At 41.1% G+C, this 14,756-nt stretch overlaps 2 protein-coding genes across 2 annotated transcripts; both read left to right on the forward strand.

Moving 5' to 3' along the window:
* Window positions 1-1,946: 1,946 nt before the first annotated feature.
* LOC140944884 (uncharacterized) lies at window positions 1,947-6,694 on the forward strand. The gene is made up of 3 exons (XM_073393985.1): window positions 1,947-2,234; window positions 3,415-4,005; window positions 4,504-6,694. The coding sequence occupies exons 1-3, from the start codon at window positions 2,009-2,011 to the stop codon at window positions 5,649-5,651; spliced, it is 1,965 nt and encodes a 654-aa protein (XP_073250086.1). The 5' UTR covers window positions 1,947-2,008; the 3' UTR covers window positions 5,652-6,694.
* A 1,756-nt stretch (window positions 6,695-8,450) lies between these two features.
* LOC140944882 (uncharacterized) lies at window positions 8,451-14,461 on the forward strand. The gene is made up of 3 exons (XM_073393984.1): window positions 8,451-8,782; window positions 11,125-11,697; window positions 12,857-14,461. The coding sequence occupies exons 1-3, from the start codon at window positions 8,557-8,559 to the stop codon at window positions 14,011-14,013; spliced, it is 1,956 nt and encodes a 651-aa protein (XP_073250085.1). The 5' UTR covers window positions 8,451-8,556; the 3' UTR covers window positions 14,014-14,461.
* Window positions 14,462-14,756: the final 295 nt, after the last annotated feature.

Below are 14,756 nucleotides of genomic sequence, written 5' to 3' on the forward strand. Positions count from 1 at the left end.
GATAAACAATAGCTAAATAATATTACAGGAAAATGGGGTGAAATTGATAATCCAGTACACAAACAGAGTTTGCGCATTAGTAAATACACATGCAGCGTATAACTCAGTTAACTCTAAGAATGCCCTTTCCCCCTCCTCCAGATAAGGGCGGTCGTCGGGCATTCTTCAGTCGTGTAGAGAGGAATTCGACATCAAAGGTCACCCAAGGGTGTGCAATTTGCTAACTTTCAATTCCGGATGTGACCAAAATAATTTGATGACAGGAAAACATGTACAGTACATGTCCTTTTTATATTATGTATGAACAGTAAGTTCGAACTTCAGTATACTGAATGGCGCCACTGGCTGCCACTGTCGGTCCATTTATATGCTCACTTTATGATTATATGTGATAAGCAAAGCCGGATGACAGAGATAGAGCTAGACCCCACAACCAGGAAAATGTACACTTCTCTTCTCGAACAGTGGTGTGGGTTCTTTTAGTTCCCCTTTCGAGTTCACTCATAAAGGAAGGACAAAGGAGAAAAGGTTAAAGGCTTAACGTCATGACCCATAATGCTTTTTTTTCTATTTTCTTTCAGTAAATAACTTTACAGGTTTGCAGATTTTTGCTTAGTCTTTGTTTTTAATTTTCTTCTTCAATAATCAGGTTGAAGTAAAACCAGCTACAGAAAGCAGGAGGGAAATTACACATTGAGCCCTTCTCTTCCCCAGGCACCCCTCCTACATTTAAAGCGCACTCGGAGCTCTGGGCCCCTTGAAAAAGCAACAGTATTATTGCAGTTTTATTCTACTCTCTTAAACTTTTTTGCAATAATAACGGTCATTTATCCATTTTCAGGCTTAAATGTACATGCACTTTTCAGACTTTCTGTTTTTGTATACAATTCCACGAATCATGTTTTAAATTTCTTATCTTTTGTCAGTCCGGGTCATTACCATTTCTGGATACTCGATGACGTCATCAATAATGGCTTCTTGTGTCGACACCGCGAAAACTTATTTGTTAGTCTTATTTGAGCCTTAGCGGATCAATTTTTCACTTTTATTCCATGAAACTTTGGGAAATTAAAGGCAAAGAGTGACCAAATAAAACAAGCGAATAGGTGATAGCTTCGGTTGTGATTGGAGAGATAAATTCTGTGGAAAAGTAGAGCAACGGCCGGGCTTTCTGCGAGGGCGGCGATTACGGAGTCGCCTCTCTTAAGTTACCTTTTTCAGTTATGTAAGTAGGGCTTCGGCCCGTTCCAAGCGTTTTGCGCCCGCAGTAACACTGTAAGTACCTGGCCAGCGGTCAGATGGGCCTGCAGTCAGCGGTTGAGTCGCGTGGAGTGTGGACCCGAGTTAGCTCGACCGCTTGGGAGTCTGGGCCCGAGTCGCGCGTCTAGGAAGGTGACGTGGTTAGGGTTAGGGTTATGGTCCGGTACACTCAGTACACTCGCTACAGCCGGTTAGTTGTGGATCGTAGATAATGCGTCAGTAGGCGCAACGAGCAGCCCGAGTGCGAGTTGTTGGTCAGGGATCTCTTCACTTACCCAGGATATCATACATAATACGATAGCTTAAATGTTATGGCCTGGCATGAGATTTCTGTAAAATTGTGGATACCTCAGCAAATTTTTTAGTTTTTAAAAAATATAATATGTAGCTAATTAATAAACAGTTAAATCCCCAAAATAAAGAATGCCTCGCTCTTCACCAAATTGAGGTCCATTTTGCATCCTTCATCAGTTGCGGTTGCGTAATAGAACTTGCTGCGTAGATTGAAAAAACTGGCATTTCAAAATAGATGCTTCTGGAAAATTCCCGCTGAGGGCTGGGCAGTAGCCAAATTGAAAGGCAGAGACAAGGTCAGATTGAAACGTCACTTCTTACAGGGCAAAGCTATTTTTCGGCAAACAATAACAATTGCACGAACTTAGCTATTCGTTTAACAGTGGTGTAAAATCTTCCAGTTATTTTTAGGCAATCATTCGCAACTAATTACTTAACCGTGCAAAGTTGAGTCATGGAGTCGTCGAAGATGCGCCCGGGCTCCAACACTTTGGCGTTTTCTTCAATATTTCTCTCTTTTGTTGTCTGCTTTGTAGCACTGGTTCACGTCGAGGTCGAACTCCATGCTCATCGACAAATGCTTCGAGTCTTAAGTCAACAAAGAGCGGACAAATTTGAGCCACGCAAAACTGTTCAAAATGAGCCGATCACCTCGTCCTTTCACAGAAACTCTGTTGAAGGTAGGTTGCGTCATTTCTTATATTTTATAAACTATTCACTGACTGAGACATAGCGTCGAGGATGCGTCGCATAAATTTTTTCGTAGGAAGCTATTTGACCTCGTTTTGTGTTTATCTTTTGACATGAACAAGGTAGGGAACGTCCATTGACTCCAATGAAAAGAGCGCTCTAAATTAGTAAAAGTGCCAAGTTGGAATGTGATTTGTTGAAAACTTGCTAACGAATTGAATCCGAAGACATAGCTCCTCAATGTCTTTAAGACATTCAATGAATGGTGTACGTATGGTATCAATATCCAACAACTAGCAGCAGCAACTCAGCAACCAGCAGCAGTTTGAAAAATATAACATTGTTTCCTGATACTGAAAAAAGTTTGGTTTTTCATACTGCGCAACTTAAGGGAATCTTTGATCTTGTATCCGTTTCAGCTGTTGTGCTATCGAAAAGACTTAATTGTCTTTGTCTGAAAGGATAAACGATTGTCAGTTACATAAGGTCACATCCGAGATACTCATATTACCATCAAGTCAATACGCAATAAAAATACTCCCAACTTGTCATGGCGCGATGAGATATGATGATGATGATGATGATACTTTTACCAGCATCAACAATTACGTAAACAAAATTCTTCACAAAAAAGACTTGGGAAAGGAAACCTTAAATAGTTTGATATGAAAGTTATAATAGACCAAGGAAAAGGAACGCGGACGACCAAAGTTTTCCTAACGAAGACATCCTATCAGATAAATAGTTTTTAGGGCAGCTCCAAAATAACGAAAAAGGCTTCTAAAGAATAGAGAAAACCGTTTGAGAGACTTATGAAGTATTTGATCATTGGGTGCCCCTTATCAATTACGTCAGTGAAAAGCAAAAATGATTTCTTAAAAACCTGCAACAAGGTAGAGCGTTTTGGGGATGGCATTAGGCCATTTGCACGATAACATAATTTTACTACTATGACCCTTGAGGGTATTGCTTTCTTGTGCAAATGAGGGCTTTTGTTTTTTAGACCTTACTGGGACTACCAAGTATGATGAAAAGAAAAGCGAAAAGGATTCTGGTCGTAGTAGTACAGTGTATAATGTAGCCATCGTGCAAAGAAATGGCCTATTATCCTCCTTATTTATTATTAACAAAGTATAAACATCACTGTTTTTTTCTTTTCTTTCCTTGCAGTTGAAGGAGTTCACAGTCGCCAGAAACGCAACCACAAAAATGTAAAAAACAACTCCAGTGCAACTGTCAGTCACAACGATCGTGATGGCATCAAAAGAGAAGTCCAGCTTGCCCTGAGTAGCCTGGCCTGCACGATGCATTGTCCTAGAGGTATTAGGGGAAGACGTGGCAGGCCTGGTCCCCCAGGTAAGTATGGTCCACCCGGACCAAGCGGGCCCCAAGGACCTAACGGAAACAAAGGTGCACAAGGAGATCAGGGGCCACCTGGGCCTGAAGGCGAAGAGGGCCCTCCAGGACCTAAGGGCGATCCTGGTGAATCCATCTCAGCTCCTTCTATTGTGTCACCTCCGGTGTCCATGGTAGTAAACGAAACTAATTTAGCGTCACTGCAGTGTCAGTTTAAAGGAAATCCAACACCTCAGGTCACGTGGATGAAACAAAATTCCAGTCTTCCTTTGAACAAACGAATTACACAATCACGTGGTGGACTGACGATTCGGAATGTGACATCACAAGACGGAGGTGTGTACACATGTCGGGCTAGAAATATTCTTGGAGTCATGACTTCATCGGCCACATTAGCTGTTCAAGGTAATTTACTTCCCAATACTAATGTCCCAGTAGTCTTAGTTCACTGTCATACAACTAAACAACTAAAATACTGCTACCGTACTAGCAATTAAGTATATTGCACTTAAGCTTCGAAAGAACTTCGGGTCGATCTCTTGGATATGCACTTGTTAGAATATTTACTTGCACCCCATGCTACTAGGCCCCAGGGGATGTGCAGAAAAGATCGCCGCTATCCTAAGCGGAATCCTTGTCGAAAATCATGACGCTGTGAGATTCTGATTACGAATATGACATCCAACTCCGTCGCTATCGAAAACCAGCATTAAAACAAAACTGTAGCCTTAGACTTCACAGGAGCGACGGCCTTACGCTTGTTACATTCAATGAAATAATTTTTTTAGCTTTTTTTGTTCACTAGTATGAAATTACTGTATTGCAAGGTTAACTCAAAGAAAACTCCTCAAGGGTGACTCAAAATGATCGGGTGATATGCTCTTTCGTTCTTATTAACTGCAGTTGCTACCATGATCACACAAAAGCCCTCCTCTGTTATCGTTGAAGAAGGAGAAAACGTAACCCTTGTATGCAAAGCTACTGGAGTGCCGATGCCAATGGTTACGTGGCGAAAAGCATTAGGTACCGTGCCAAAAGAAAAGACTACAGTGATCGATGGGAACATGAACATTGTAAGTGTAACGAAGGCAGATGGTGGGACATACGCATGCTCAGCAAAAAATCTCCTTGGAGAAGACTCTGCTGTCGCACTAGTAGCTGTGATTGACAGGCTCGCATTTACCCTGACGCCTCCAATAAAGTTTGTAGTCCCTCAGTTAGGTAACTTGATGCTCAATTGCCAAGCCCAGGGATCCATACAAATTTCTTGGAAGAGAAAAAACCAAAATCTTCCTCAGAATCACGTTATCTTCCCAAACGGAACTTTATTTCTAACTCAGGTGACCACAAATGATGCCGGTACTTACACATGTGTAGCTAAAAATTATCAACGAACAATTAAGGCATCGTCTTTTGTTGAAGTGTCAAAGAACACGTCTTGTAGCAGCATTAAATCAGGCCGCAGTGGAAGTTCTTCAGGTTATTATGTTATTGACCCTGATGGCAAAGGAGGCGTGGCTCCGTTCAGTGTGTATTGTGACATGACTGACAAGGGAGGAATTGGCGTGACAGTCATAAGTCACGACAGCGAGAGTAGAACATATGTCGGTAATATCCCTGGATGCGGGTGGAGTAACCCTGGTTGTTACAGTAAAGATGTGACTTACAATGGAGTGAGCACGGCTCAGCTAGCAGCACTCACCCGAGTGTCACAAAACTGTGAACAGTTTATAAAGTTTGAGTGCAGCAGTGATGTAGGCTTTGTACAGGAGTCGATTGCCTGGTGGGTGTCAAGTGATGGAAGGAAAATGAACTACTGGGGAGGAGCAGGTGGATCAGCCAACATGTGCGCATGCGGAGTTACAAACTCCTGCTCAAAAGAAAGAAAGTGTAATTGTCACGATCGTAACAGGGGCTGGAAAGAAGACAGCGGTCTGCTGACGGACAAATCTGCATTACCTGTGTCACAGATCAGACTGGCGGATTTTGATGGCTCAGACGAGGAGGGTTATCATACTCTAGGGAAACTCAAGTGTTATGGCCAGGCATGAGATTTCTTTAAACATTTTAAAACACTTTAATTTTTGTGGTATTTAAAAGTTAATTCTTGCAGTTTAACAAGGCAAAGAAAACTGTCGTGAAAACCGACAAACAGTTCCTTTTTTCCGTGCTTCTCTTTAGTGATAGAGCGCAGATTACTGACGTCCGAATGGAAAACTACCCACTGTGACTGGAATACGTCGAGTTGGTCGGAGATTCAAGAACAAGTTTAAAATTGACAGCCATTTTCCAGGCAGCAGTGTCTGAATAAAAAAACTTTAAAATGGGAAATGTCAGCTGTCTCATATTATTGTAATTTTGAAATACCAGGAAGAAAACGTGCCGCTGATGAAATAGTTGAAAACGTCCCCACCCTCCCCTCCATTTCCCGGACTATTAAAAAATATTCACCTCCTAGCGAGTGGATAATGTGTGAGCTCTGTGTTTCCCAGTTTTTTAGAGAACGATCTTCTAAAAGTCGACAAAATCTGAGGGTTGACTATTTTTTTAAGACAAGAAAAGACTTCGAAGGATTCAAAACGGCATTTTTCCATTTACTGTAAATGCGCATGTTTTCTGCTCAATGGATTGTTTACAACTCCCATTTATTCGCGTAGAAGAGGCCGTTTCGTGAACTCAGTGTGTCCTAACAAGAAACATTTGGCCCAAAAATCGAAGTTTATTTATGACAAACAAATTTGAAAGAAATTAATGTTTGCAGAAATTCTACGTTTCAAGTAAATAGGAGAAAGAATGCTACAGGAAGACGACTTCTTACCTCGAGGAACCGAGCAGCCATTTTTGTCAGCACTTCTTGCGAAGAACGACACAACAAACCTTTTGTGCTATAACTTGGCTAGTCAACATAAAACAACAAAGCTCTACTTTTCTTCTCAGGTAAGGAAACAATTCAAACTCTTAGCAGTTCCATTTAAGCCATTACGCTGTTGTTTGCGAAGTGATAAACTTGTGAATTGCCATGTTTGAAAATTCTGTGAAGAACTATTTTTAAACTTTCGCGTGATTTGGTCCGTCAATCAAATCTCCCTTTTTAATGGTTCCTCTCTGATTTGTTGAGATCATTCCGTGTGTATATACGAAAACAACGGCATCGTCAAGGATATCCCTGCTGTTGCCGTTTATCGGCAAGAGCTTGGATTTTATTATTTCATTTTTTAAAAAAAAGCAGATTAATGCCTTATTAGAACAATACTTTTACTGCAATAGTTTTCTGGTATACGTTTGACGTAACATTAACGTGAAAATAAAGTGAAATGAAGAAACAAATAAATAAATATATGAACAAAAAGTGCAGACTGGTACATATACAAGGATTTTATCCCCTGCTGTAATTCAAACGGATTTAATACGAACTGATAAGTTTCTTTAGGGGCCCTTTATATCAGAAGATATACAATATTGTTATCCAAATCTTACAAATTTACATCAAGTGACCTGTCTAGAGTGCTGAATGCAGGTGATAGCTCCACGTCTTCGGCATTCTGATTGGCTATATTTTAGCGGAGTTTACGGTATAATGATAATTACTTTTGCTTTAGTACCCAGTGTGGTCTCACCCTTCCCGGTAGAAGACGGCTTCCGGGTGTTGTTAACATATAAAAAGATGAAGCTCAGTGTATTTGTGACACATCTTACTTAAGTAACATACTCGTAATCAATATGGTTTTAAGTTTAATTAAGCAGGTTAACAAAAAAGAAAAAGGTCCCCTCAGCAACCTGGAGGACAGTCGAGGCAGGTGTAAATCAGAATGCGAAAATAGGCTCAGATAACATCCTTTTGAACAATAGCAGTTGTTCAAAAGTTTGTTCATAGCGCTTTCCACCGAATAAATCACTATCCAACGGATAAGTTTTAGGGAAACCAATCACGCTAATCCAGTGGATAGTGATTTATTCAACGTGGATAGCGTTATCCAACTTTTGAACAACTGGGTCCAGGTATATAAAAGGTTAGCGATGTTGAAGTTTACGAATGAAGAGAGAAAACGGTCATTTCGGTCTGTAAAAGGACATAAACGGGCTAACGGACGCATCTTGGCCTGTCAAAAGGACAACTTGCATTTACAATAGTTAGGGATGTGCAGTGTTCTTGCTTGGTATAAAAAGGGGTCCTTATTTCTGTCAGCGTTAAGAATGGCATATAAAATTAAAGATGAAGAGATCGGACCCTGGAGAGGAACTTCCCTGTAAATAACTTCGTTGAGAGCCCCACGTGATTTTGATTTACCTCTAGATTGAGCTTCACGCCCATCGAATTCACAGACTCAACGTAACAGAGAGAAAAAAATACCTAACATTAACTCGCACTGTGACCGTCATATAAACCGATTGCTTTTAACTGTTGCTTAGCAACACTGGTAATGTAGGTAAATACTTTATTGTAGTTATTGGCAGCTTTACGCAAACTTAGAGCTGTGTTACTTTGTATTCAGCTTTTTGTCCAAACATCAAGATTCCCGTACTAACAATGGTGATATGTAAGACAAGAGGTCTGAAGATGAGCTATTGCCATCAGCTTGACTCTGACTTGTTTTCTTCATTTTTGCTCACTCTTTTACCTTCCTTTTGTACCTCAGTGCCCTGAGTTTTCCGGCGCTTTCTTCTATCTAACTCCCAAGGACTAATTTTAAGAGACCATTGCCATGAAATTTAAACTTACTGACTGAAACCCCGTGATATGCGGTTGCGTAACAGACCTCGCCGCGCTGATTTTGGAATTTAGGAAAAGCTTATAATAATCCTCCCTTAAGCGGTCTGGAAAATATCCAAAACTGAAGGCAGAAACATGGTCAGGTTTACATGACACGTCTAAAAAACAAAGCCACTGTACGGAAAGAATCAAAATTGTACGAGCAAGTTACGTTAAAATTTCGTTTAAGACACTAAAGCTGATTGATGGAGTCATCAAAGACGCACCCAGTCTCCAACACTTTAGCGTTCTCTTCAATATTTCTATCCCTTGTTGTCTGCTTTGTGACACTGGTTCACGTCGAGGTCGAACTTCACGCTCATCGACAGATGCTTCAAGTCTCGAGTCACCAGAGAATGGATAATTTTGGGCCACGTAAAACTGTTCACGATGAACCGATTTTGTCCTTACACAGCAGTGACGGGGGTGAAGGTAAGAAAATGGGTTAATGCTTTTTTTTATAAACTGTTCACTGGCTGAGACATAGCGCCCACAGTGCATGACCCAGGATATATAACGTTAAATTTTCACGAAGTTATTTCTAACATGTACGAAAAGAACTCAAACATGTACAGTCCAACTTCTATCACGTGGGCAGTCTTGGGAAAGGGGCATTGTGACCGTGTCTAGGGCCAGACCGTGACCGCTTTATATCTGTGTTATCCGATAATGCAACCATCAAACAAGCGTCCCGTCTCCAACATGCTGGTGTTTTCATCAATAGTTTTTTCTTTTGCTCTTTGTTTGGTGGCACTGGTACACGTCGAGTTCGATCTTTACGCTCATCAAAGAATGCTTCAATTTTTGAGCCAACAGAAAGAAGAAAATATCTACTCATTAGGCAAATAAACCGATTGCTTCCGCGCTGAGTTGGGAGAGTTTCGAAAACTGAATGACTTATGAGTCCTTGTATTTGAGTGGAGGCCTTCCATCAAAGAATCAAACATTCTAACAAAGTGCACCGTAGAATCAATAACTGGGAGGTTTTTTTATTTGGTTCCGGGTAGAGAACTCAAACGTTAACTGCTTTATCAAGGAAAGACTTTCTTGAATATCGGTTTCAGTAAAAGATAGTTGTGGCGTTGTATCTAAAAGTCTTCCCTTCCGCTCCCATACATACACGAAGTTTTAAAAGATGCTGTTCAATATAATGTTATGTGTGCTAAGAATTTCATTTTCCTTCGAATTCGTTCATTGTTCGTAAGTTTTTAGCCTTCAGTACAGGCGTCTTCGGAGGAGGGGTGAAGAGATGCGCAAGCACTAAAATTTCCTTGGTTTGAAAGCTGAGTTACTATCACGCTTTCCTTAGGTGTTGGTTGAGAGGAAATTTTGAAGCAAATGAGGAGAAGGAGTCTGACTGGTGTCTCCCCTTTACCTTTCTGGGGAAAAGGGAAAGGAAAAACACCCTTACAAAACCAATGTATTTTAAAACTGATTCTAAAGTATCTAAAATGTAGTTTTACTATTTGAACACTATTTTTAAGCCACCTTCCTGTAATTTAATGCTATTTTACATAAACGTTTAAAATTTCGCCAATGTAGCCTGCGTGGCAGGCGTTTGAAAGGGAAGGGAAAGGGAGTTTTAGGTGCGATGAAACGCGAGGGGCGCGCGCCCCTCGCGTTTCCCTTGCGCCAAAAAAAACCCCTTCCCCCTCCCTTTCAAACGCCTGCCACGCAGGCTATCACCAATGTTTAAAATAGATCTTAAGCGTAGTTAAATTGTATTATTTTCATAAAAAAGGAGAAGCTCTCTTATCAATTTACAATGTATTTTGTTTAATAAATATGATTAAAATAGGGTATTTAAAATGTATTTTGTGCAAAGAATTACTAACATGGTCACTTGAACAAAGTTCAAATATGCTATTTCAAATCTGTTGTAAGACCTTCAATGCTGACCGTATTTAAGTACCTTTAAATAGGGTACTTATCAAATACAGTTTTGAGCTGTATCTAAAATGTATTTTGAGACACATCCACTAAGACTATTACAAACAGAGTTAAAATAGACCATTTGAAATCAGTTTTAAGGCCTCAAATAATGACCATATCTTAAATACTTTTGAATAGGGTACCTAAACACTGTTTATTTGAATTGTATTTTGAAGACTTAGGAACGCCCCCCCCCCCCCTCCCCCCACCTTTCTGTCTATCCCTTCGCACCAGCTCTCCTCGATAATTCACAGATACCCAAGGTGAAAGCCAATAGGCGTTCTCTGCTCGGTCAATCCTGGACTTTGCCATAGGCTGTAAGGAGAGAGAATCGAACGCCCAGGAACTAGATATAGGCTGCCATGACAAGTAAGCAAGTAAGCAGCGCGTCTAGCAATGGACAGTTTCCTGCTTTCGAAACTTGATCAAAGACTTCTCGCCACTTTTGAATGTCGTCTTCAAATACACCCGTCTTGTAAATTAAGGAAAAAGTGACCAATAATCTGAGTATTTCGATAATTTTTAATACTTTTAGTTGAAAAACAAAACAACATGGATACTCAATCAAGGATGGAAAAACAGCACATAACAATTTGTTAACAACCAGTAGCCAGAGAACGAGAAAGACCGAAGGCAGATCGAGTCTCAATTCGTGTCAAATTGTTTTCAAAGGTAAAATTTCCTATACCGATGGATAAAAGCAGCTGGCTGCTTTTAGAGTCAAATCCAGAGAGACTGTCGTGCATTATAGAGGTTGTCATTTTGTTACGCGGGTGGTGTTGGCTATAGTGCTACTATGAAAAAATTACAACTTGTAACACAAAGTTTTCTTTCGGTTGCAGAAACACAAAGTCGCCAGAAGCGAAACTCGGAAAATCGAATCAAGAATTCGAACGCCAGTGTAATTATCACTCGTGAGGACTTCAGTAGAGAAGTTCAGCTGGAATTGAATAGATTACTCTGCAAGACGCATTGCCCAAAGGGAATTAGAGGAAAACGAGGAAGGCCTGGTCTCCCAGGCAAACATGGACCAGCCGGGCCCCATGGACCACAGGGACCAAGAGGAACTCGAGGAGATAAAGGGCCGCCTGGACCTAAAGGCGATCAGGGCCCTCAAGGACCCCAGGGCGATCCTGGTGAATCCATCTCAGCTCCTTCTATTGTTGTACCTCCGGTGTCCATAGTGGTAAACGAAACTGGTATAGCATCACTGCAGTGTAAGGTCAAAGGAAATCCAACACCTCGGGTAACGTGGCAAAAGCAAAATTCCAGTCTTCCCGTAGGTAAAAGAATTGTGCAAACAAGTGGTGGACTCATGATTCAAGATGTGGCATCTAGGGATGGCGGAGTATATACGTGCAAAGCAAGTAACATTCTTGGCGTGGCGACATTATCGGCCAAGTTAACTGTCCAAGGTAATAATTCGAGGGCGGGGGGGTGGGGGGGGGGGCGGGGGGAGAGGTGTTTGGGGAACAATCCATGGCTTCATTAAGAGCAATAAAAATTTTCAACCAAATTGCTTACTGTTATTCCACGCTGTGGCGTTACGGACATTCGAGCCAAACCGCAAACTGTAGCAATTTTACCAATGTAAAAGCTCGATCGGCAAAACTTCCTACGTAATGTTCTTACTGACAAACTGCCAACACATAATGTTGTCCATGTATTGGTCTTATGGAGAGCTACCTCTCATCTACTATGTCACGTTATAGTCATAAGGATAGTGCAGATGCTCGTCGCCGCTTTAGGAGCCGACCATTAAAAAAGTTATGGCGGTGGTGAGAAGTTTTTGAGCTGCATGAATACGGTGGAATCTCTATTCAGGAGACACCCTTCGGACCGAGGCAAGCGTTCCTTGAATAGAGGTGTCCCGTGAGTGGAGGTTGGGCTAGAGCTGGTAAATAATTAACCAGCTAATTAAGAAAACATACAGAAATCATTATTAACTTATCCCTGGGACCTTATATGTTGGCCGACGAGGTGCTTACTCAGGGTTCCTATCACATCAATTTGAATAACAATAAAATAAAGCTTGTGTTGTTGTTGTTGTTGAATGGAGGTGTCCCATGAATAGAGGTGCCCAGAGAAGAGGCTCCACTGCATTTTTTCATTAGAATATCCATCCCTTGTTTCGTTAGTAAATTTTCCCTTACAGGAATAAATTTTTCTGTTTTCCGCTCCCCTCCCACCTTTCTATAACTTTTCTAATCGTCTGTTCCTTATCGCACTTGCGATAAGCTGCGCGTGTGGGTTGACTCCGTACCATGCAACCGTAGTAATGCAAGCAGCGTACTGTAAGCACTAGACTGCGAGAAGGCGCGGCAGAAGGTAAGTGAAGGAAAAACGTCTTTTGCCTTTTCCTTCACCCCTAGATAATTCACTTTTGAATACTTTATAAATAAATCTTTTTTCTTACTTATAGAAACCTCTACGAAGAAGAGATAAGTATTTTCTTAACATAGGGGAATTCAAATGGTGTAGGAGTTAAACTCTCAGTGAAGGATGTCTTAAGTAGAGAAAGACAAAGGAAATAGGGTGATAAGCTGTTCAAAACTCTTGTTTTTTTTAATGCAGTGGGCGCCTTAATTATTCAAAGGCCGTTGTCTGTAATGGTTGAAGAAGGAGAGAGCGTCACCTTGCAGTGTAAGACTAGTGGTGTACCTATACCGACTGTCACGTGGCAAAAAGCGTTTAGCCGGGTACCAAAGAAGAAAACGGCAGTGGAAAATGGGAGCCTTACAATACTCAAAATAGGAAAAGCAGATGGCGGGACGTATGCGTGTACTGCAAAGAATCTCCTTGGACATGACACTGCAATCGCACAGGTGACCGTGATCGACAGACTTAAATTTACCCTGACTCCACCCATTAAAGCTGTCACCTCGGTGTCTTGGAAGTTGATGTTGCACTGTGAAGCTCAAGGTGCAATAGACGTTGACTGGATTAGAGTGGGAAAACATCTTCCACAAAATCATATTTTGTATCCAAACGGTACTTTACTTCTTAGGAACATTTCACCAAATGATGCAGGATCCTATACGTGCGTGGCAAAAAACTCTCTGCGTTCAGTAACTGCGACATCTGTTGTCAAGGTGAACATTACACTTAAGTCTTGCAGCAGTCTTAAGACAGGTCGCAGTGGAAGTTCATCAGGTAATTATATTATTGACCCTGATGGCAAAGGAGGCGTGGCACCTTTTAGTGTGTATTGTGATATGAGTGACAAGGGAGGAGTTGGCGTGACAGTCATAAGTCACGACAGCGAGAGTAGAACTCATGTTGTCCATATCCCTGGGTGTGGTGTGACTCCTGGATGTTACTGTTGTCACAGAAAAGATGTATCTTACACTGCAGTTAGCACAGCTCAATTGGCGGCACTCACTCGAGTCTCACAAACCTGTGAACAGTTTATTAAATTTGAGTGCAAAAATGATGTTGCCTTTGTGCAAGAGTCAGTTGCCTGGTGGGTGTCACGTGATGGAAGGAAAATGAACTACTGGGGAGGCGCTGATGGATCAGCCAACACGTGCGCATGCGGGGTAACAAACTCTTGCTTAAATGGGCAAAAGTGTAATTGTTACAACGGTGGCAGCGGCTGGAGAGAGGACAGCGGTCTGCTGACAGATAAGTCTGCTCTTCCTGTGACAAAGATCAGACTGGAAGACTTTGATAAATCAACTGTGGAAGGATACCATACATTAGGAAAGCTCAAGTGTTATGGGCAGGCATGAACTGATTTCTGTGAATAGTTTTGGACACATAGGCATTTCTTGTTTTCCAAAAAAAAAAACAGTGACAGGGTTATGCGGCTAAATTAATCATATGCAGCTAAATTTTGCAAAGAAAACTTTGCTTTTCAAGACAAACAGTTGTTTTTGTTTATAATTAGTTATATGGATCGGTAGATTGTGTCAGTATGGGTAACGAGCAGCCGGCTTCAATGCCGGATCTCTTCACCTACCCAGGATATCATACATTACGGTAACTTAAAAGGTTATGGCCTGGCAAGTGAATTCTAAGTGATTTCTGTAAAAGTTTGGATACCTTACCAATTTTTGTTTCAAAAAATGATAGTACCTTATTATAGAAAATTAACGCTCTATGAAATTAACCGCGAATTTCCGTGCCGGTAATTATATAAGTGTAGAGGTAATTTCCATGACCTTAATTTCCATTATTTTGACCCCAATTTCTCAATACCTTTTGACATTCTTGACACCTAAGAAAGAGGAGTATTTTTATCAGGGTGGAGGTCCGCCAGTTACAGAGAAACTGTGCAGAACTTGAGTGGCCTGATTTCTTCCCGTAAACCCTTCGTACGTTTAAGGAAAGAGCCAAGCCAAAAACAAAGTATCCATTTCGGATTTCAAGTTTAACTTTAATCCTGTTGTCTCAACAAGTTTTGTTTCTTTATAAAAGTCGCGTCAATTTCCTTTATCTTCAAATGTTGCCCCCTCTTCCGCGTTAATTTCCT

Source organism: Porites lutea, chromosome 7 (genome assembly GCF_958299795.1).
Source record: "Porites lutea chromosome 7, jaPorLute2.1, whole genome shotgun sequence".
NCBI classification, from domain to species: domain Eukaryota; kingdom Metazoa; phylum Cnidaria; class Anthozoa; order Scleractinia; family Poritidae; genus Porites; species Porites lutea.